Source organism: Ambystoma mexicanum, chromosome 12 (assembly GCF_040938575.1).
Source record: "Ambystoma mexicanum isolate Mex_15411 chromosome 12, UKY_AmexF1_1, whole genome shotgun sequence".
Lineage (NCBI taxonomy): Eukaryota > Metazoa > Chordata > Amphibia > Caudata > Ambystomatidae > Ambystoma > Ambystoma mexicanum.
The window spans coordinates 1,148,964,200-1,148,986,525 of record NC_090936.1 but is presented as its reverse complement, the minus strand read 5'-3'; the positions used below and the strand labels follow the sequence as shown (position 1 = coordinate 1,148,986,525).

Genomic DNA, 22,326 nt, shown 5'->3' with positions numbered 1-22,326 from the left:
AACCACTGCAGGCTGCACATGTGCCCCCTGCAAGTGTATCTACACAGTCGATGGGTGCAAATTTCCAGATCCAGGGAGGATTACATTATACTTAACCCCAGTTCAGATGCAATCTTCAGTGGTAGTCAGTCGAAACCCACCTGGTGCAGGACGCACCATTTCAGCTGCCCACTCCTCAATTCACAGTAACTACCAATGCTTTTCTGGGGGACTGGGGATCTCACTTACAGGATCTCCATGCCAGGGGCTTCTGGACACAGGAGGCAACATTTCAGCACTTTAACCTCCTGGATCTACAGAAAAGGGCAGTTTTCTGGTCCCTCAAGTCGTTCCTCCCGTGGCATACCGGGAAAGTGGTGTGGACCTATACTGACACCGCCACCACAATGTTTTATATCCTCAAGCAGGGAGGAACGAGATCCCCACCGCTGTCCGCAGAGGCGCTGTCCCTGTGGCACTGGGCGTTGCAACACTGCATGTTTCTGAGGCCGTTCCACCTTCTGGTTATTCAAAACACCATAGAGGATTCTCTGAGCCTGGAACTCAGCTTTTGCCACCAGTAGGAGCTACACCGCGATCAACTCCACCAGGTGTTCTGGTACTGGGGCAACCCAGAGATAGACCTCTTTGCAGCGCGCTACAACAAGAGAGGCACACCTTTCGCCAGCCGGTTTCCACATGCCGCCAGTCCTATAAGACGCATTTGGGATATTGTTTGGGGGAAAGTTCCTCTTTTTGTATCCTCCTCTAATCCCCCTTGTTGTGAGTGATCAACAATTGCAGAAAACTTTATTAGTGGCCCCTTCGTGGCTGAAACAGTTACTCGGGCCTGCTGGACCTCTCCTCGGCGACAATCCAGCTGTGCCCACATCCAGCACTTACATCCAGGAGCTGTGCTCCATCACGATCCGGCCTCACTCAATCCGGACGGCCTTGCTGCTGTGTTCTTGGAGTTTGGTACATTGTCGCTTCATCTACTTTGGCATGCTATCAGAGCAAATGGGGGCATTTTCAGGTTTGGTGCAGTACAAAACTCCAACCCACGGCCGTCCAGCCTCAGATTTTATTCCTTACTGTCTCTGGCGCAAGCAGGACTGGCACATCCCTCCATCGAAGTACACTTGGCTGCCCTCTCCAGGTATACCCGCTCAGCTTTAGCGACTTCCCTCTGGTCTCACCGGTTGGTAAAAGGATTTGAGGCCTTTTTAGGGCATTCCCGCCTGTAAAACAACTAGCCCCAACTTTTAGGAACTCAACATTGTCCTATCAAGGCTAATGGGGTTACCCTTCGAGCTCTTGCACAGCACATCTCTCCTGGAAGACCGTATTTTTAGTGACTGTAACATCAGCCTGGAGAGTGGATGAAATTCATTTTTTCTTTTCCGGTCAAGGCACCTTACCTGATGTTTCACAGATCTAAAGTCATCCTGCGCACAAGCCCTATGTTTATGCCTATGGTGCAGTCTGCATTTCACTTCAATGAGCCAGAGATTCTTCCAGTATTCTTCGTCTCTCCTACCTCACTGGCAGAACTTTCTTTACATTCTTTGATGTGGTTCGGGCCCTGAATTGTTAAGTCACTCATACAAAGTCCTTCCAGCAAACCTCCCATTGTTTTACATTTGCGTCTTCTGGTGCTGGGAAGGCTTTATTGAGGCCTTCCATTTCCAGTTGAATGGCTGCATGCATCACTTTCTGCCACCGATAAGCTGGCAGGCATCTCCCAGGCAGATCCTAAGCACACACCACCAAGTCGGTGGCAGCCACTACTGCTTTCCTTTCCGAGATTCCACTGCGGGACATTTGCAGGGCATCCACATGGAGGTCGATTCATACATTTACCAGGTTCTAATTGTTGGACAGGGATTCTGCTGCAGAGTCCAGTGTTGGCCAGTCTTTTCTTCATAATCTGTGTGAGGTTTGTAGGTCTCCGGTGTTAAGTTACTGCTAGGAGCTTGCCGCTGCTGTTTTTTTAATACTGCCTGATAATCTGTTCATATGCGACCCTCCCACCTCGCGTGCACTTGCCAAAATCTGAAGATGGCTTATGGGGTGGAGCTAATGGAACTGTTCCAATTGGATATGGGCAGTATGACCCAAAGTGACAATACTAGAGTACAAAAGTGACTGATGTTTTTCTGTTTAAGTTTAAACTGCTCTTGTTACCAAGGATTCCCATCCTGACTGAATAGTCACAGCATGTTAATCTATATAAGATGCCAATGCTGGAGAACAGGCGTTAGTTAAGGAAATGTATCCGTGTCTTGCTTAATCCCCTCTCCTACTGAGACCCCCAGCACTTTTTGTTGGACTTCTGGACCTTTTTTTGTTCTCCTGAATGAGGGGAGCCTTTTTCCCCTCATTTATTGTTTCTTGCTCTGATCATGGGGATCCTGTTCATTGTGTTTTACTTTATTTTATGGAGTCATGCTTTCCTTCATACCTTTTTAAAGACCTCTGTGTTTCACTTTTGCAGCACACTATGTGCAGTGTTGATGGAAACCCTTTTGGCTCTCCTTTTAATATTCTTTTATTTAGTTTAGGAACGACTGTTCTCAAGGTTGAAAGGATCAATTGTATCCTTACCTTTTCCTTTTGAGAGATGAGCCCACCTTACCCTATGTGGAGTGCTGACTAGTTACCTATTATCCCCTTTCTCTCAGATCCTGTAACGCCATCTGCTACAGTAACAACCCTACAGTTATAGATGGTGGCAGTGGACGTGTTCTACCGACAAATGTGTTAGTTTTGCTCACAGACTGACTTCACAGCTGCGGCTACATACGCTGTTGGTTCCAACATGGTGGCTTCTTTCTTCTTTTGTCTTCTCCTTTGGCTGTTCTTTCTTGGTAATTCTACCATCCTGGGAAGGGGCGGTCCCGATTGGAGTTTGTTCTTTGGCGGGAACCCTTTGTGTAGCCTGCCAAGGCTCCCAGTGTGCCTGCAAAGACAGGAAGCCTGGGAGGATCCTGAAACTCGGCGATCCTTTGTCTTTTGGTGTACCTGAAAGGAACCAGTTCCACGGGGGCCGCGGGCGGTCTGGCTGGCTGTCCTGACTAGACAGCCAACTGCCCCTTTCTATTAACTGCAGGGAGAGTTTTCAGAGGATGAATGTACAATCCTAAATAAAAGGTAAGGAACCTGAGGCAGAAGGCTAGTAGACCAATGGAACAGAAGATTAGAAGAATACGACCAGAGACGCCTGCAGCCCCTTCCAGTAACCGCAAAGAGACCATTGCTGTACTGACCCTGTTTTGGAATCAACAGAGGAGCTCCGAAGAGGACGGCTTCTTCCCTTTGGCTGGTGGGACCAACTACCCATAAGATGACCTGCAGAACGAGCCATCCCTGACGTACAATGACCTATCTGGACTGAAAACAGCCAATTTGGGCGGACCGCACCCTAATTCCCATCCCCTTGAACGAATCCTCCCAGAATTTGATGAGCTCCAGTTGGACCTCCAGAGACAGGATCCCCTCCTCAAACTCCCCTCACCAGAGTGCATGACTGAAGAATCGAGGGGGGAAGGACCGGGTGGTAAACTTTGTGAAAAGGCACCAAAGCCGGAGACCGACAGAGTACGAAGAATTCAGTGCAGAGTCCTTTCTCTTAACTGCTGCTGCAACATCCCTTCCAGAATCCTTCCTTTCGTCGCCACAACCAAGGAACAGGAGACCGGGTCCACCACTAATGCACTGTGAAAGAATCCAGTTGCATCTTCATCACTCATCAGGTAATGTGGGACTCTGGGTAGTACTTGCCTCAAGCCATTTTGTCGTTCCTGTTTTACTGGAGTGCTGATTCAGTTGTGTGGGTGTTCACCCATACCGTTTGCCAAGGCCTAATGCTTTTGCGCCTATAGGGAGTACCTTTCCATGGTCCCTGATAACTTTCAAACCAACAAGAGTTCTACTTATAATCTGAGTATCCATTAGAACTTTACCTTGTCTGCTGCTGTCTTACCTGCATTCCCCTCCAAACTGACTCTGAAGAACTCACAACTAGTTAAAGATGGACTGCTAGAGCCCTGTGACTATTGACAAGTATAAGCCTACGAAAAGTATTGAACTGCTATTGCTGGTGCTGAATAATCCTTTTTACTCGGACATCCAATCCCACTTCATCATCCTTGTGGCCACCTCACCTCAGCCCCATTATCCACACGGACAGTGTCCGACCTGGCAGCTAGGCGCGGAGACTTTTTAACTTTCCGCTTGCTTCCCGTTCTTAGATGTTTTTTTCCTCTTCTTCACCTCCCTTGTATGCCTCCCCTCCCTCGACGCATGTCAGCTGCAGGAGGCTTCAAGAGATGTGTAGCCAGCGATCGCTCTTTGCCGGCCTTGCACCCCATGCGCTCTGTCTTGAGTGCCTGGGGCCCGACGATCGCTGGGACGCATGCGTGGCTTGCAGCACACTGTCACCGGCCTTGAAGAATCGTCTTTCTCACTGGAGGGTGATATTCCACCCTTCTCCAGGTCATTTTAGAGTTTGTTTCCAGGACACCATGTCAAGACAAGGTAGACGCTTTGTTTAGAACTGATCCTCAGTGCGGAGACTCCTTCTCTGGGATTTCCACAGGAAAGGGTATCTTGGATTCTGGTTCTGGCAGACCCGTGGCCGGCAAGGCTACCGGCTCCCAAGCGGCGTGTCTCAGGAGCTGCTCTGGGCAGGCCACGGAGGGTCGATCAAGTTCGTCCTCTTCAGTCCCAGGGGTGGAGGGTGCGCGCAAGGGATCGTCGTGTTCTACTTCCAAGAGTCAGTCCTTAGCACGATCCAACGCGACTACCAACTCTGTAGCTGAGGACACCCAGCCTACCAGTCACCTGAGGTCGCTTCGCAGGGCAATTCGACTACCGGCCTGCAAGCCGAGGGCTCTGAGCCTCCCGGAGCCATCTCTCAGGTCGCTTCTGATTCAGGTTCCAGGGCCATGGAGTGCCCTTCCATGGCTGAGCCAGAATGTGCCACGGGGCCTTCGTGCTCTTCCGCTCAGGGTGTGGCGCTAGGCTCCAAAATGGCAGACCAGCACGTGGCAGAGCCTGCTAGGCCGGTGGCCATCTTGGATTCAGGTCTACCTGGTCCTTCGCCCACAGTGGCCCATGTAAGAAGGTTCCAGTACCCTTCCCTTAGCTGACTTTAGGGTGCAGGTGAGGGGTCTCTGCAGGGTTACATCTACCCCTCGCAGCCTTACCGTTACACGCCCCAGGTGCTTTGATCGGGATAGGAGGCCCAGTGCTGCGGAGGACTGTGCCCCTCGTGCTCCGGTGGCTTGCTAAGACCGCTTCTTCGAGCGATTCTTCTTTCTCATGCGCCTTCTGCAGAGGATGGGTCTCCTCAAGGGTAGTGATTCCACAGGTCGTGCCGACCAGGCCTCTGGGCCCTCCTTGGTTCCTCTGTCGCTTCCAGTACTGTTGCCTGTTAATCCCCTGGTTCAGGCCATGCTGGTGCTTCAGAACAGTCCTTCTCCTCCTCCTGTACCCCGCAGCAACCAATGAATCCACAGCTACCTTCGGGTGTGGATCGGGGGGGGGGGGGGTGCCTTCGACTTCGGTGTCTCAGGACCCTGACTCCCCTCCATCTGGAAAGGGTGGCAGGCTGGGACGACTACGCCCAGGATGAACAGCCTCCGGCCTCAGTAAGGTGGCCTTGCTAAGTTCTTTGACGGGGTGGGGGTCGCTCAACCTGAGAAGGCCTCCCACGAACGAGTCTGGCGTGCTAGCAGAAGTTTTGGCCAGGCGTGCCACGAGCCGCTCTGGCATTCTGCTCCAGAAGGATGTCCTGCAGGTGGCAAGAAAGGTCTTGGAGAAGCCCAGGGCCAACACCCAGATGAACAAGAAATTGGAGAGTAAGTTCAGGCTGTTGGATGGGGTGCCAGTCCTCCTGTCTCCCACCCCAACCACACTCTTCAGTAGTGGCGGCGGCGGCCTCCTTGTATTCTAAACCATCATCTTGGTCATCCTCTGCAGGTGCCGCCTCCAGTTGTCTTTCCAAAGAAGACAAAGCACTTGAGTCTTTTGGCAAGCAATGCTACCTGAATTCTGGGCAACATTTGCGGCACGCCAACGCCCTCCTAGCTGCGATGAACCAGAAGCTGTAGCAGGAGATCAGGGAGTTCCTGCCCGGCCTCCCTCTGCATAGGCAAGCCTCTTTTAAAGCCAGCCTGGTGGATGCCCGGGCAGTTGCACAGCCAGTTATCCAGACAAGGGTATAATCAATGCCCCCCGCGTCCCCCCGGGCAGAGGAGACCCGCCTCCACATTCATCAACTTCGTGAAGACGCAAGGGGCCAAGTTCAGGCTGAAAGGCAGCACCTTGTACTGGAAGTGGTACGACAAACGTGATTCTCAGAAACCTCTGATGAGGCTGGTAGATGGGTACATGAAGGTACACATCCTTGGTCTAGGGAACACATCCAGTCCCCTGTGCATAGACTCAGCTATGTGGGCGGGAGTAATCATCTTGAAGCGTTCTAGCGGTAAAAATAGATTGGGAAATGACAGGTCCAGGACTAGCCTCAGGCCAGCCTTTTTTTTCTTGGGTACCGCAGAAATGCAGGAGTAGTAACCGGAGCCCCTTTCTGACGGAGGCAATGGCTCCACCGCTTGCATATGCAAAAGAGAGGATCTGCCGTAAAAGGGCTGGGGAACTTAACTAGAGCAGAGGAAGGTAGAGGGAAATGAAGAGGAAGCCTGAAGCCCATGGAGACTATAGAGGTTTCTGCGAATCACGTTTGTCATTCCTCGTCCAGTACAAGGTACTGCCTTTCGGCCCCTTGTGTCTTCACGAATTTGATGAATGTGGTAGCGTGTCTCCTCTGCCTGGGGGGGCATCGCTTATACCGTTGTTTGGATAACTGGATGGTGAGGACCAGTTAGCTTGAGGTGGCAGTGCACTCCTGCCAAAGACTGGCAGATCTTCTTCACCAGCTGAAGTTCCCCCTCAACCGGGTGAAGTCGCAGTTGACTCCCTCCCAGGATCTAATGTTCCTTGGAGTGCCATGGGACAAGGCCATTCAGCAGGTGTTCCCCATGCCCGAGAGGCTTCTCTCCTTCCTCAAGGCGATTGGGCACTTTCTGGCCAACTTGTCCACCTCTGCTTTCTTTTTTTTAAAAATCTTTTTATTATTTTATGAAGATGCAAATAAACAAAACATGAAACAATGCAATTAAAAATCATATAGGGCAAGAGCAGTACAAAGAAACCATGCAGTAAGTGAAGAAAGGTGCAATGTGTGGGCTTCCACTTTGTGTAACCCAGCTGTGTTTAATAGGTGTCTTGAAGCCGTGAGAGACTTCTCACTATGATCCATGTCATTTTTTGATGGGTCGTGTCTGGGGCCCAAGTGCACTACGTACTGCAAGCTGTTTGGACCTAATCTTGTGTAGGTATATCAGCCATAGGTTTCAACCACGGAGTTTGAATCACCCTTTTATTACTTACTACTTAAGTGCTTTATTCGGATAGACCATTAAAAAACACACATCACAATACGATACACACAAAAATTAAACATAAAAGCAGCCAAGTACAAAAAGAATGGTTAGTGGTTGCCCGTAAAAAGCTGTAAAATACATAACCTTCATAAAATTCAAGGAATCCCTAAGATCCTGTATCACTCATAGGATGCTTTCCGATAGGGAAAGGCTTCAAGGGGAAGAGTGTACTCACAGCCTCAGTTGTTAAACATAGCTTGACAATCATAAAGCACACAAGTGGATCGACATTTTGCAGCCCTTATTAATAGAGCTCCCACTACTCAACAATCTCAAGTGCACATACTTAGCTATGAAATACACCAACCTCCAGTACATCGAGAAAAAATAAAAGTACATTGCCTCAGAAGTAGTTTTTATATGCACCAGTAACAGGAGTGGTTGTAGATATCTTTTCCGCAACTGCAATAGAACCAGGCATATTAAAGTAAAATGCACCAGGGATTTGACAGCTAAATTACAGAGCAGACAAACCCCAGAATTAAGGTGAGCCCAAGAACGAGTATAGTTTGCAACAGGCAAAAAGCCAAGTCTAAAACGTATGAAGAGATCCTTTGTACGGGGGTAAGGGTGTTCATATAGACATTACAACAATTACCCAGCAGGTTGATGCAGCAAATGTCCGGCCCATTCTTTAGTGCAATTGCCAAGGACTACAACTTTTCTTTAGAAGCAGCCATGGCCAGTGATTTCACAGCAAGTTTCATGGATGCGCAACACTCCAATGGGGAAAATCACATTTGGCTAGCATTCCACCTCAACAACATGGATTTAACATGCCGCACACACCCACAGTTTACAGCCCCATTTAATTTCAGAAATTCCACTACTGTCTCCCTATAAGGCAACAGATCAGGAGATGCCCACAACCGGAGCCAGTATAGAGCAGGTTTTAAGGATATTTAATCGGCCACAGGCCAGGCTTGCAAGTTCAAAAGAATCAGATAGGGGGCATTCTTTTGTAACAGCAATACATTCTTAAAAACATGTTCAGTCACAGACAGCCCCTTGGTGACAGCATACCCCCAAACCTCTGTACCATACATTGCGGCAGGTAGAGCCTGGCTCCTGAACATTTTTATAGCCCGAGAAATCGCCCCACTTCCCCGACTCTGAAAGGACATTCCACCCCCATATTTAGATAAGGTGACCCTAGCTTTTACCGTTTGGTCTGTCCAGATCGTTAAACTTTATCCCTAGATAATCAAATTGTTTGACCTGTTCTAGAACTTGGCCATTAACCAAAACGCTCAATTTTTGTGACTTAGTAAACAGTGGTTTAATTCCCATTACCTTTGCTTTGAGACATTAACCGCCAGGCCAAGGGTATCACAGTTCTTCACAAATATATCCAATTATGCTGCAAGGCCCTTTAGGGTGGTAGCAAGGATTGCAGCATCATCGGCGAAGAATAAGCATGGCTATCGCGTTGTGCCAAATCTAGGGGGGTCCGTTGCTCAGTTTCCCACCCACTTTTCTTCTGCACTTATAAGATACACCCTATCTGACTAACCTAGCACCTTTGCCTCTTACAGGCTGCACTACCACCGCTAACACTCTATTTAATTATTTATTTACTTACTATTTATTTTGTTTAGCTCCTATGCTCTGCACTTCCCCCTTTTTCCCTTCCCCATGCACTTGCGCGTTCTCAATGTCACTGGACCTAGTAAGATTGCTGTTTTTGTTTCTCCCCTGTTTCCCCTCGCTTCGCCTGGTCGCCTGTGTACGAGCGCGATATAAATAAAATATATCATATACCTAGTTCTAATGCATCAACAATTCCTTTGATAAATAAAAAACCCGTCTTAACAGTAAATGCATTTGTATGTTCACCTTCCGTCCCATACCTGACTGTTGCGGTGAAATTTGCATGAAGAAGCTTAATAGCATCCAGTAGGGGCTGGAGGACATTCCTCTTCTCCAAAACATGCTACAATATGCCCCTTGAAACTGAATCAAACACCATCTTTAAGTCAATAAAGATGCCATATACAGTTTGGTATATTACTAGGAGCAGGAACAGTAATAAACAATGATCCACTGTCCCTCTGCCTGCTCTAAACCCTGCCTGTGCATTAGAGATGACTTCTGTCTCGTCTGCCCACTTTTGAAGTTTAATTTGAAGAACCTTTCCAAATGTTTTACCCACGCTGTCCACTAGGGAGATCGGGCGGTAGTTCTCAGGACGCTCTTTGCCTCCCTTTTTATAGATTAGGACAATTGTAGCCTCAGACCAGGGGGTGGGGGGTACCAAATCGGACCTGGTAGCTGCATTAAAGATTTGCGTCAACATCTGGTTCCAAACTGCCAGCGCATCATGGAAAAAGTCAATTGGGGATCAGGTCCTGCCCCGGGGCCTTACCCAATCTCTGGGAGAGTAATGCTTCCTCAAACTCCAGGATAACCAACGCCCCCTCTGGCTGATCACACTGGCACCATCCCTCCCGGGACTCCTCCCCCTCCCTATCGGAGTCTATTTCAGTGAAATGGGCTTCCCATTCATTCCCCGAAATAACACAATCCAGGTCCCGTCCACTGCTGAGCCCTAGAGGGGATTGCAATTTCCTAAATGTCACCATATCCCTGGCCACCATAGCTGCAGTCGGGGCCTCCCATGACACCAAAGCGTCTATCCAGTGCTTTGTAGCCAGAAGCTGTTTATATTTCAATCTCAAATCCCTTAGAACACATTTATCGTGCAAACCTGGGGTTTTGGCAAAGCACACTATGTCCTTCTTAGCTTGAGAGAACTCTGCGTCATACCACGGATTATTCCAGAACAAGTGTTTCTTAATCTTACCCCGCAGAACGGTTAATAAGGGCTTTAGGATGTTGCTCATCCTTACAAATTCTGCAACCACCAGCCCTTCTGAGGTACTCCTGTCGGCAATAACATGTTCGCCCCAATCGCTGCATTCAGTTTCTGCTTCGAACCTCTCACCACCCAGGTTTCCCATTTCACAGACTTTGAGTGGCCCTTCCCCATAATGGGACAAGAAGGCATAGCAAGGACCCCCCCCCCCCCCCCCCCCCTCCAGACCCACCCAACTCAATTTTACAAGAAAGTGAAAGAGGCCTATGGTCACTATCACACACAGGTCAGTTATGACCAATTCATGTACCCTAGCCCAATTACTTGCTGTAATAAAAAAGTAATCCTATTTGGGACTGGCCCTGGGGTCCCCTAAAAGTGGATTGTGCTGGGAGATCACAGGAAGTCTACCGTTACAAGCTCTTAATTGCAAATTTGCAATAATACAAGCTGTCTCCACCGCAACCTTGTGCACTCTCCTAATGGGGCTAGTCCTAAAGGGAGGGATAGACCAGGCAGAGTCCTGGTCCTCCCAGGTATCTTCCAACATGGTTAGTGGTTCCATCTGGAGAAATCTCCAGCGAACAATAAAAATTGGCTCGCCATGATGGATGGGTGGTCAGACCCACACAATTCCTGCAGGGTCAACACTGAGTCCAGGTTAGCACCCACGTTGGGTCTATTGTATAACTTAGCCAGCAAGAACATGATGCCCAATGAGGTGGATACCCAGAAGACCTGTAAATCAGTGTTCCCTGTAGCGATCATTACAAACTCACACGCCAGATTAATATCTATCAAAATAACTAATCCCCTCCCCCCCGCCCCAGTGGTTTCCCCTTGAGGCCCCTAGTAGCAGGGACCATGTATGACACATACCCCTGTGGAGCAATCGGGTCAAGGGTCCAGGTTTCCTGGAATAGGATTAACTGGTGGGTTCCCACAAACTCACTCCAAGCTAAATCCACTATATGGTGCTTAAGTCCTCAGATGTTCCAGGAGAAGATCTTTAATTTCCCAGTGGCAACCCCCTTAGCTGGGCCAAACCATCAATCCACCAGATCCAACGATGAGGGTGAGTCTTCCCCAACAACCTCCTTTATTTACCATCGTAGTTCCTCACTCCCATTGCTGGAACCAGAAGAACACTGGGATTTGGAAAGTTTGATGGGGAAGAGCATAGAGCTGGTTCTGATAAAATAATTGTTCAACGGACTAGAATCCTTACCCCCATAGAGGGGTCAGTCCGCAGGTCTATAATTGGAATACCCTCCACCATGCACCACGAAGTCAGTTGGAGCTTGATGTAGTCCAATTTCGGATGTTCCAGGGGGCCACAAGTACAATGAACCAAGTCAGATCTAATTACTGAAAAACACCCCCACACTCCCCTAAACCAATGGCAAATGTAATTTTTCAGCCCCTCCACGTCCTCAAAGGCTCCCTTTACCAGACGTGGAACTTGGTCAGGAAGAGTAACGTGGGGCGGGGGTCTCTAAATCCCATACCCACCTCCGCCGGAAAGCGGACCATGGACACCCCTTGTGGCTCTCGGGGGCTGTAGGTTCGAGCCAGTCAAAGGGTTGTCGTTCCCAGTCACTCCCTCCTATTCGCTCACCCTGAGCGGGGCAACCTTTCTAAAACCAGAGCCATGATGTTGGGTTTTGGGTTCATGCACCTGGGAATGCCAGGTAGATCTCTGCCCTCCCAAGCTAAGATTGTCTACAGTCCTGCTCCCTTGGGCAATCGTCTCAGTGCCTGCATCATGACCCTTTCCTCATCACTGCTGATTTACTATTGGATCGCTTTTCTAGCCAGTAATGGAAGAAATAAGACATGTTAAAGTGAAGGTCGGGTCACCCTAGTGCAGAGGTCTTCAAACGGTCGGGCGCGCCCCCCGAGGGGTGCACAGTCGCATCCCGGGGGGCGTGCGAGTGCCCAGCAGGAAATGTAAAAAATATATATATTTCTGAGGCTTGTGGAATCTGCTTAGATCACATGCTGTGCATAGGCCGACATCTAGTGGAAGCTGCAGAGTATTAGGTTTTTTTTTTTTCGAAACTCGAAAATGGGCGTCGACACAGGGCGTGCCAGTAATACTATCCCTAGTGTGACGTCCACTGTACCCAAGATCCCTCACGCGTCTAGGATCCTCAGATTGTTTTTTTCCGCCATACTGGTCGGAAGCATTTTGCGGAGTCCCCTGGCCTTAGCCATACTTTTGCTAAAAATTTAAAATAATCTGTTGACATCCTTCCCCACCCCAACGTCGAACTTCGACACTCGACGCCGGCTGGAGAAGAAATCGACCGTCGGCTGCTGCACGACGGATTTGGGCCTCGGAAGGCCTCTGGCCTCGGCCCGGGCCTTGGAAGGGCGCTGGCCTTGGCCCTGCAAGTAGGGAGAGTGGGGGGTTGTACATACTCTACACTCTTGGTATATAGGTACACCTTATACATTTCCTACACTTAACAGCCCGCTGCCTCAAGGTGCGTATGAAGGGTACCCCTTTACAATTCTGCCCCAAGTGCAATCGCAAATACCCTTGGGTCGACAGGCACGCCACGTGCAATCTCTGCTTGCCGCGGGACCACCCCGAAGCGAACTGCAGAGCGTGTAGTAGGTTTAAACCTAAGACACTTAAGGACCGTTCGACGAAGCGTTGGGCCCACCACGACAGGCAGGCAGCCATGGCAGCGGAGGGCGCCTTTAGCGACGGCAGCGACACCGTACTTTCGGACGACGAGGGCATTACGGCGTCGAAAGACAGCCGAGTGCAGGTCCCCGACCTTGGAAGGTCGTCCGGCAGGAAGGCTATGGGGAAGACCCCCGGCGACACAAGCGCTTCACATACTACACACACTAAACACACTAAGTCCAACCGAGACTCGACGACGTCGAGTTCTCGGAAAGAGGCACAAACAGAACGGTCCGATTCGGTGTCCTCTGGGCGCTCTCGATCAAGATCGCCGCATGACTCCAGGCAATCATCCACTCTTGCCAAGAGTGCCTCGCTCCCTAGGCTAACAGAAGTTCGATCGTCGGAAGACGAAGACGACTTCCACCCCCAGGCCGCGCTCCAGGAGGCGGAGCCTGCAGTCAAAATCAGCGAGGCCCCACGCTCGAAGGACAGGGACACCACCCCCGATCCTCGACACCAGGCGTCGAAAACCTCCGGAGCCACTAAAGGGCAGGGAAAACATTTTTCCACTCACTGGGAGGGGGGAAGGGGGAACAGCAGAAGAAACAACCTTTGCACTCTTCCACACCTGTGAAACACACCACTCCCCCTAAACAGACAGACAAAACCAGGTCTGCTGATATGTCTAAAACCAGCAAAGCTACTCAAGATAAATCCCATAGACTTGCTGAGAGAGTCATTCCCAGTTCCAAAAAATGGTCCAGTGAAGACATAGATAGGGTCATGTCAAGAATGTCTGTCTTCTTTGGCTGATTTTTATGATAAAAAGCCAGAACATTTCCTCTCGTATGATCCACAAGGGGCGACACCCTCAGGCTCTAATGATCCTATCCCCCCGAGTAAAAAGCCCCGATTTGAAACACCGATGAGGTCCGACCCCTTCGAGGTACTACCATACTCAAGACCATACTCAAGACCATACTCACTGTATCAAGGAGAGGCTTCCTTTGGTGAGGACCAAGAATTTGGCATGGTAGAAGAGCAAACCGGGACAGGCTACTATGGGGATGATGAGGACCAGGAAGAGGAGGACCCGGAAACATACAGAGTAGATTCCCCGGTAGAGAACGAAGCCCCGGTTACCGACTCCCCGGTCGATAACCAACCCCTCCTAAACGAGGTTCTCGCACACGCAGCAGAACATTTCCACATTGACACCCACGGTGTCCAGGAGGAGAGGGACTACGCAGAAAAGTTAGTGGGAGAAAGGAGGCCTGTTGCCCAGACTATCCCTATCCTTAAGTCCATTCAGCGGAGAATAGATCCGTCCCTGGTGAACCCGAACCTCACCAGAGCAGTCAATCCCAGGGTTGAAAAACTTTTCAGGGCGGCCCAGTCTGACCCTCTCTATATAAGAGGACATCTGAAGCCAGACTCCCTAGTTGTCACCAACACTCGTAAGAGGGCTGGAACACCCTTGTCATCGTCCGAAGCTCCTCCCGACAAGGAGAGCAAAAAACTATACGGTTTCGGCAGGAAAGTAGCCTCAACGTCCACCTATCAATCAAGGATTGCAAACTCCACCACCCTGTTGGCCAGCTACAACTGCCATCAGTGGGAAGAAGTGGCGGCACTCATACCCTCTGCTCCTGAACCTTTAAAGGGCCAGTTAGCTCGGATTTCCGCAGAGGGTAGAGCTGTGTCTGGTTGCATTTTGAAAGCAACCTTCGACGCCGCGGACAACGCAGGCAGATTGATAGCGGAAGGCACTGTTATCAAAAGACATGCGTGGTTACGGCAGTCTGGTTTTAAGGCAGAAACCCAGGCATCAATGTTGGACAAACCGGTGGAAACCGATCTGTTTGGTAAGGCGGTCGAAGACGCACTGAAGAATGCCAAGGACGAATACGAAACACTCAAGTCCCTTGGCCAGTTAACCAATAAACCCCCTAACCAGAGAGGGAATAGTAATTTTCGTCTCCCACGCGGCCAAAATTCCCAGAGGGGATCTAACTATTCCCAGGGGCAGGGTACACAGTGGAACAACAACCAACAGTCTACCCAGGGTTACGGCAGGGGTAATAGGAGAGGTCGTGGTAAAGGCAGAGGCAGCCCCAACAAGGGAGGCGGCACGCCTCCACCAAAGCAGTGACGCTCAGTTCAGGGTCCCTTCTCACGCAACCCCAGTAGGGGGACACATTTCCAACTTCACCCAGGCTTGGTAAGGGATCACATCAGACAGATGGGTGCTGTCAACAGTATCCACAGGATATTGTATAGAATTACTGCAGCGTCCCCAGAACTATCCTCCACGACAGAGTACACTCTTTAGAACATCAAAAGATTCTCTTCGAGGAGATCGCCATTCTGCTAGAAAAGGACGCGATAGAACTCGTCCCAGGACACCGAGGTAAACAAGGGTATTTATTCAACTTACTTCCTTGTGCCAAAGAAAGATTTGACAATGCGCCCAGTATTGGACTTGCGGCCTGCCAACAAGTATGTCAAGCCCCAAATATTTCATATGACCACGCTACAAGAGGTAATCCCCCTCCTAAAAAAGGGGGATTACATGGCAACCTTAGATATGAAAGATGCTTATTTTCATATTTCCATGTTCCCAGCGCACAAAGTATTTGCGCTTCAAGGTGGACAGTCAACACTACCAATTCAAGGTACTGCCCTTCGGGATAGCTTCAGCACCAAGGGTATTCACCAAGGTACTGGCGGTGGCAGCTGCACACCTACGCAGGGAGGCAATCCTAGTGTACCCTTATCTGGACGACTGGCTCATAACGGGGGAAGCCCCAGGAATTTGCAGGACAAACATTCAAAGGACTATCGACCTTCTCCACGAGTTAGGCCTCTCAATCAACGAGAAAAAGTCAAGCCTAGTGCCAAGCACTTCAAAACAATTCCTAGGAGCAATCCTAGATACCCAAGAGGGGTTGACCTTTCCTTCAGAAGAAAGAATTCGGAATATACTACTGCAAATTCCGCAATATCAGTCCGGTCACAAAATAACGGTACGCAAAGCAATGCGTTTACTGGGCATGATGGCGTCATGTATTTACCTGGTCCCCCACGCGCGCCTGCGCATGCGTCCCATGCAGGAATGGTTGGCGAAACAGTGGTCTCAGGCAAGTAGTCAGTGGGATGATCTAGTGGTCGTTTCGCCAACACTGGTACAAAGCCTTCACTGGTGGACAAGAGAGAATCTCGCACAGGAGAAACCCTTTTACGATCCCGAAGTACAGGCAGTAGTCACTACAGATGCATGCCTGACGGGGTGGGGAGCTCACCATCTCCACCACACAGCTCAGGGTCTCTGGTCTCACTCAGTGGCCAAGAACCACATCAACCTGCTAGAGCTTCTGGCAGTATTCAGAGCGCTTCAGGCGTTCGAGCCCCACCTACTAAACCTGTCAGTGCAAATCCGGACGGACAGCACAACAGCCATGTTCTACCTGAACAAGCAAGGAGGGACTCGCTCGCCAAATCTGTCCAAGCTTGCCCAGAAAATCTGGTTATGGGCACTCAGACGGAACATCTTCCTGTCATCACAACATGTTCCAGCGGAGCTCAATTTCCTAGCGGATGCTCTGAGCAGAGACTCCCTCCCAGAGGAACACGAATGGGTTCTACACAGAAAGGTCGTAGAAAATATCTTCTCTCAGTGGGGTTTCCCCACTATAGACTTATTCGCCACAAGCGAAAACAGACAATGCCCAGGATTTGCATCCAGGTTCCCCCAACCAGACTCCCAGGGGAACGCCCTGTGGATGAACTGGTCAGGGATGTTTGCGTACGCTTTTTCCACCAACTCCTCATCAAGAAAGTGGTGAACAAGATGAACAGAGAGTCGATGACGCTCGTCCTAGTTGCTCCCATGTGGGCAAGACAACGTGGTTCCCACACCTACGCAGGATGGCGGTGTGCGAGCCCATAAAACTTACAGCCTGGTACAACCTACTGTCCCAGCACCAAGGTCAAACAGTGCACGAGCAACCCAACTCAATGAACCTGGCAGCATGGCTCCTGAGGTCATAGAGTTTGGACATCTCAATTTGCCACAGAGGTGTATGGACATCCTAAAGGAATCTAGGGAACCAAACACAAGGCACTGTTACTTTGACAAGTGGAAGAGGTTCGTTATCTGGTGCCAGAGTAGATCAATCAACCCGGCTGATTGCACTCCTTCCACTATTGTTACATACATGCTCCACCTGCTAGATGCAGGATTGGTTTTTAACTCACTGAAAGTACACCTGGCAGCCCTGTCGGCTTACACCACTTCCCATAGCAAGGTTTCGTGGTGGAAAGTACCAGTAGTTAAAGCCTTCATGGAAGGAGTAAAGAGACTTCACCCTCCTATTTCAAACCCACCACCAGGGTGGGACCTTAATGTGGTGCTAGCCAAGCTCATGGGCCCCCCTTTCGAACCCATGCATAAAAGCAGTCTCAAACACCTGACTTATAAAACGGCCTTCTTAGTAGCTATTACTTCTATAAGAAGGGTCAGTGAAATTCAGGCTCTGTCGGTGCAGGATCCCTTCTTTACTGTCCATAAAGACAAACTGGTTTTACGCACACACCCTAGGTTCTCACATAAATTTATATCAAAATTCCATGTAAACCAGTCCATCGAGCTTCAGGCTTTCTTCCAGGACCCGCAAAGCTCGGCTGAGGTGAGACTACACACCCTAGATGTGCGTAGGGCGGTCCTCTACTATATAAATAAAACCAGACCGCTAAGAAAAACAGATCACCTGTTTGTCTCCGTAGCTACAGGCAGAGAGGGGGATTGCGTCTCTAAAGGTGCCATCTGGAAGTGGATTATTAACTGTATCCAGCTGTGTTACTCACTCTCTGAAAGAACTCTGCTTTTCATGCCAAGAGCCCACTCTACTAGAGGCATTGGGGCCACTCTGGCTTTCATTGCAAATGTACCCCTTGACACCATTTGCAAAGCAGCTACTTGGCGCTCTATTCACACTTTTACTCAGCACTACTGCATTGACACCCATTCCAAGGCAGATACACAAGTGGGACAAGCGGTTCTAAGACACTTATTTGCTCATGACCCTTCTCACATCCCACCTCCTTCAGGTACTGCTCGCTAATCTATGCACAGCATGTTATCTAAGCAGATTCCACAAGCCTCAGAAGGGATACATTACTCACCGTAATCGTATTTCTGATGCTTATATCTGCTTAGATTCACATCCGACCCATCCTTCCTCCCCTCAGAGAAGGCGCATGATCGCTTGTAGTCTTACTTTCTGTCTATCTGCTTGGATTATCTGTACTCAAGCTACTCCTCATGCTACCTCATGTCAGAAAAAATACAATCCGAGGATCCTAGACACGTGATGGATCTTGGGTACAGTGGACGTCACACTAGAGATAGTATTACTGGCACGCCCTGTGTCGACGCCCATTTTCGAGTTTCAAAAAACAAACTGTAATACTCCGGAGCTTCCACTAGATGTCGGCCTATGCACAGCATGTGAATCTAAGCAGATACAAGCATCAGAAATACGATTACGGTGAGTAATGTATCCCATATACATATTTCTTGTTCAAATGTAAACAGATTGAGATATTTCAAGTATATTTATTCAGCAACAGTGGTCAATACTACTAGCTGCATAGTGAAGTAACTCCTCAAACTGGCCCACATTGGCCAAAAAAGTGGCCCATTTTGACAGGCCTACACTATAGGCCAGTCCAAGCCTGCTGGCTCATCCATAATGTGTGAGGGGGCGTCCACCGACTGGCCCCCTCGCCCATTATGGAGGAGCTGAGGAGCCAACCCAGTGAAACACTGAGCACTCCCTCAGCTGCTTTTTTCAGCTGAGGGGGTGCTCTTGGGCTGGCTGAACTGTCAAAGGGAAATACTGTTTGACTTTGATAGTTCAGTTCCCCAGCCGCACATTATCACTGAGCCATGCAACTCTGGGGGCGTTTTGCTTCGCCAGCCTTGCATAGCTCATTGGAAATGCTGGCTGGGGCACTGCATGTATGTAAGTATGAGGGGGTGCTCCTGCGCCTCCTCGCACATACGGGCAGAGCAACCTGGAGCCGGGCATTTTAGCAACCACGTGTAGGCCCCTGCAGAAGGTACGTTATGGTGATTTATTTTTTATTTAAATGTGTATGGATGCGTGTATGCTTGTGTTATGGGACTTTGGTGGGAGCAGGATGGACGGGAGCACTGGGATAGTGGTGAGAGCAGGTTGGGGAGAGCCTAGGGTCCACTGGGAGTAGGGTGCGGTGACGGTATACAAAAGGACATAGCCATTTCTACATACTGTCCATCTGGCACTTTTGGGGGGGCCCAGCCTGCCCAAATTTTGCTCAGGGTGGTCCCAGGCCAAAAAAGTTTGAAGACCACTGCCCTAGTGTGAACCTACGCCCGTCCTCTCCCCACCCCCTCCCAAAGCTATTCTGACAGCTAAGATTTGGAAATGTGCATTTGTAGTTATGGTGGGAAGGGCAGATAACCTTTTCCAGTGCAGCTTCCTTCCTACTCGGGTCTTGGAAGTAATTTGCTTACTGTCAACCTGCTAGTTAAAAAATTGAATCTGACTCTAACTTTGCAATTGCCACCATTTCTTGACCCCTGGATGTTTGAAGGCTATTTTAGTCTTGTTCCTGCTTTTACGCATTTCATCTGCACGGTTTCTCTTCAAGCTGGCTTTTGATGGCTAACCCAAACAACATGGACTTTTTTGATTCAGTGGTTCCTGTAAGGATTCCGTTTATGTATGTAACTTTAAACATGCTTGTTCTCTCACACTGTGACTGTTTATGTATTTTACCCTGCTCCCTCCACCGACAGTGAAAAGTATTCCTTGGATTGAAAGACAGAGCGAGTAGTGGGGCAGGACGGTGTGGGCCATGCATGCATGTGTCAGAGCTTTGAAATGTGCATTTTGAGTCACACGAGTGCGGTTCGCTTAAATATTGAGGTCATTTTATTGTGCAGGAAACAGAGACTGGGCAGTGGGGACTAGGAGTACAACAGTCGCCATGCACAAGGTTTTTGTTAAATCCACTCCATTGCTGATGCTTTATCTTGAGCAAATTAGACTAATATCAAACTCCTTGGTAGTAATGCCTGCATCCAATCTAATCTTGGTAGCTCTTGTTTTCTATGGTGCAGGTTAGATACAAAGATAAGCCCATCTCCCAACCCACCATGTTTCAGTCGTGCAAATCCTATTTATGAAAATTGATTTCTTTTATAATTACAGGTAAAGGCAAATTCTGTGAAACAAGAATTTGAGAAGCAGGATGAACTGAAGCGATCTGCTATGAGGGCAGTGGCTGCGCTACTAACCATTCCCGAGGCTGAGAAGAGTCCCCTCATGAGTGAATTCCAGTCACAAATTAGCTCAAACCCAGAACTGGCAGCTATATTTGAAAGCATCCAGAAAGATTCCTCATCCGCTACCCTGGAGTCAATGGACACAACCTAAATGTTGCATCTAAACAGGGACCATACAATTAAATCAAATCGCATAATGCACTGAAATGACAGATTGAGTGAAAATGAGGAAAGCGCGCAAATGAGATGTCTATGCTTGACAACGTTCCCCTTTATGTACCTTTACAGAGACAGTTTGGCTTTGTTCCATTGTTGCTTTCATAGCATTTATTCAGTAATTGTTTCCTTAAACTAAAGGTTGCAAGCCACTTCAGTTGCAGTGGACGGGACCAGTTTAAACCTGGAAACACGTGTTTGAATCGCACGATGTATGGACACGAATTCCAACATCCATTCGCCCACCGAGGTTGAGGATTAAGCATGTTCAGTTTTGTGGCCATGAACTTTCTTTTATACAACAGTTTCTCTTCCTTGCTGTTCATCCAAACGGGAGTTGTTTTGTATAGCTTCAAATTCTTCTCCATGTGAGCTACATAAATGGATTCTAGCTGGCAGGTCCATCCACCCTGTGTAAGATGTATTATATTGCAGAGGTTTGGATTGAGATGGAAAAATAGACATAAATAAATGTCATTTTTAAAGGTGTGGGGTTAGCAAATTTATCAGTGTGTGCTCTTTATTTGCATGAGCAAGTTTACAAATATATTGACAGCAAAACAGCATGTGCAGGTCATTCGTAGTAGAGCTCTTAAGAGTAAGTGCAAATATGTTTTTTTCCAGGTACATTGGTGATTCATTGCTCCGGGAACGGGCAGAGCTTTAATTCGTTTCTACTCTTAAGTACCGTTCTAGTTAACGATCATTTTTCTCTCACCTGTTTGGCACCTTTAGTGATTTATATAAGTTTAAGTTTGTGAAAAGCTGTGTTTTTAATACTATTTTCACAGTTCAGAAAGTTTGGAAAGGATTACTTTTCAGCCCACATGTTTGTCATGGAGATATATTTTTGCCAGGTCTTCTGCCCTTTTTACGCAGTCTGCTACTTTAGATATAGTTAAGTTAAAAAATATACGGTGTTCTGATTTATTCCATTTGAAATACATTTTTAAAAAAAATTGTTTCACTGAATCTCAAGGATGTGGGCTGAATTTAAAGATTGTATTTAAGAGGTCAACTAAAAGAGCTGTATTTAACGTGGTCATTTTTTTTTTTTTTAAACTAAAGCAATAGCACTTTTTCGCGTGCTTGTTTTATTGGTAGCATTGCTTATGCACCTCTTTTCTCTTTTTAGCACAAACATTGTAACCTGGCACACATTCTCCCACTAAACTCGTCTGTGAATGTAGTTCTGGTAATGAGAAAAAAACATAATTTCATGGTGCTGAATATTACATTGAGGTTACGTGGGGATATTTGATGTGCTTTCGCAAAACCTGATCTGCAAGGCAGAATTCAGCGTTCAAGGGGAGAAAGGATATATACATTGTAGTCCTAATAGGACCCAGCATGAAATTATCTAGCCTTGGTTAAGGTAATGCTGTATAACTGTCATTAAATTGTAATAGGACTTTTTTATAATGAAATCTGTATCCATTTGCTCCTTAATGTACATTTCCACAGAAACTATTCTGTGGGTATATTTTAAGCATTTTGGATACTCTGTTACACAATAAATTGGAACACCAAAGCCTCTACAGCTGTATTTTAAGATTTAATGTAATGACTTCTTGCGAGTATGAGTGCATAACCTTTTTCAAACTGGCCTGATAGAAGGGTCTAAGCTGGAGGGGTGTAGATTCTAAGTTTCCTTTTAACATTTAGCCTTTGTTAGGTTAGATGAAATGTAGTTTTCACCCAGTACTCTGGCAGTGAATACTCTAGTACTTTTCCCAGCAAGCTTGTAATCCATAAAATAGTGAGCCACCAATATTGCAACCTCATTAGCCCCCAATCGACTCCTTGGATGAATCTACTATTACCTATTTTT

At 48.3% G+C, this 22,326-nt stretch overlaps 1 protein-coding gene across 1 annotated transcript in view; it reads left to right on the top strand.

The window, feature by feature from the left end:
- The window catches only part of CAND1 (cullin associated and neddylation dissociated 1), a 769,151-nt gene extending 748,167 nt beyond the window's left edge, over positions 1-20,984 (top strand). The window contains exon 15 of the mRNA XM_069629730.1: positions 20,206-20,984. Coding sequence (XP_069485831.1) covers positions 20,206-20,430 — 225 coding nt within the window. The 3' untranslated portion in view covers positions 20,431-20,984. The remainder of the gene's footprint in view (positions 1-20,205) is intronic.
- The last annotated feature ends 1,342 nt before the right edge of the window (positions 20,985-22,326 follow it).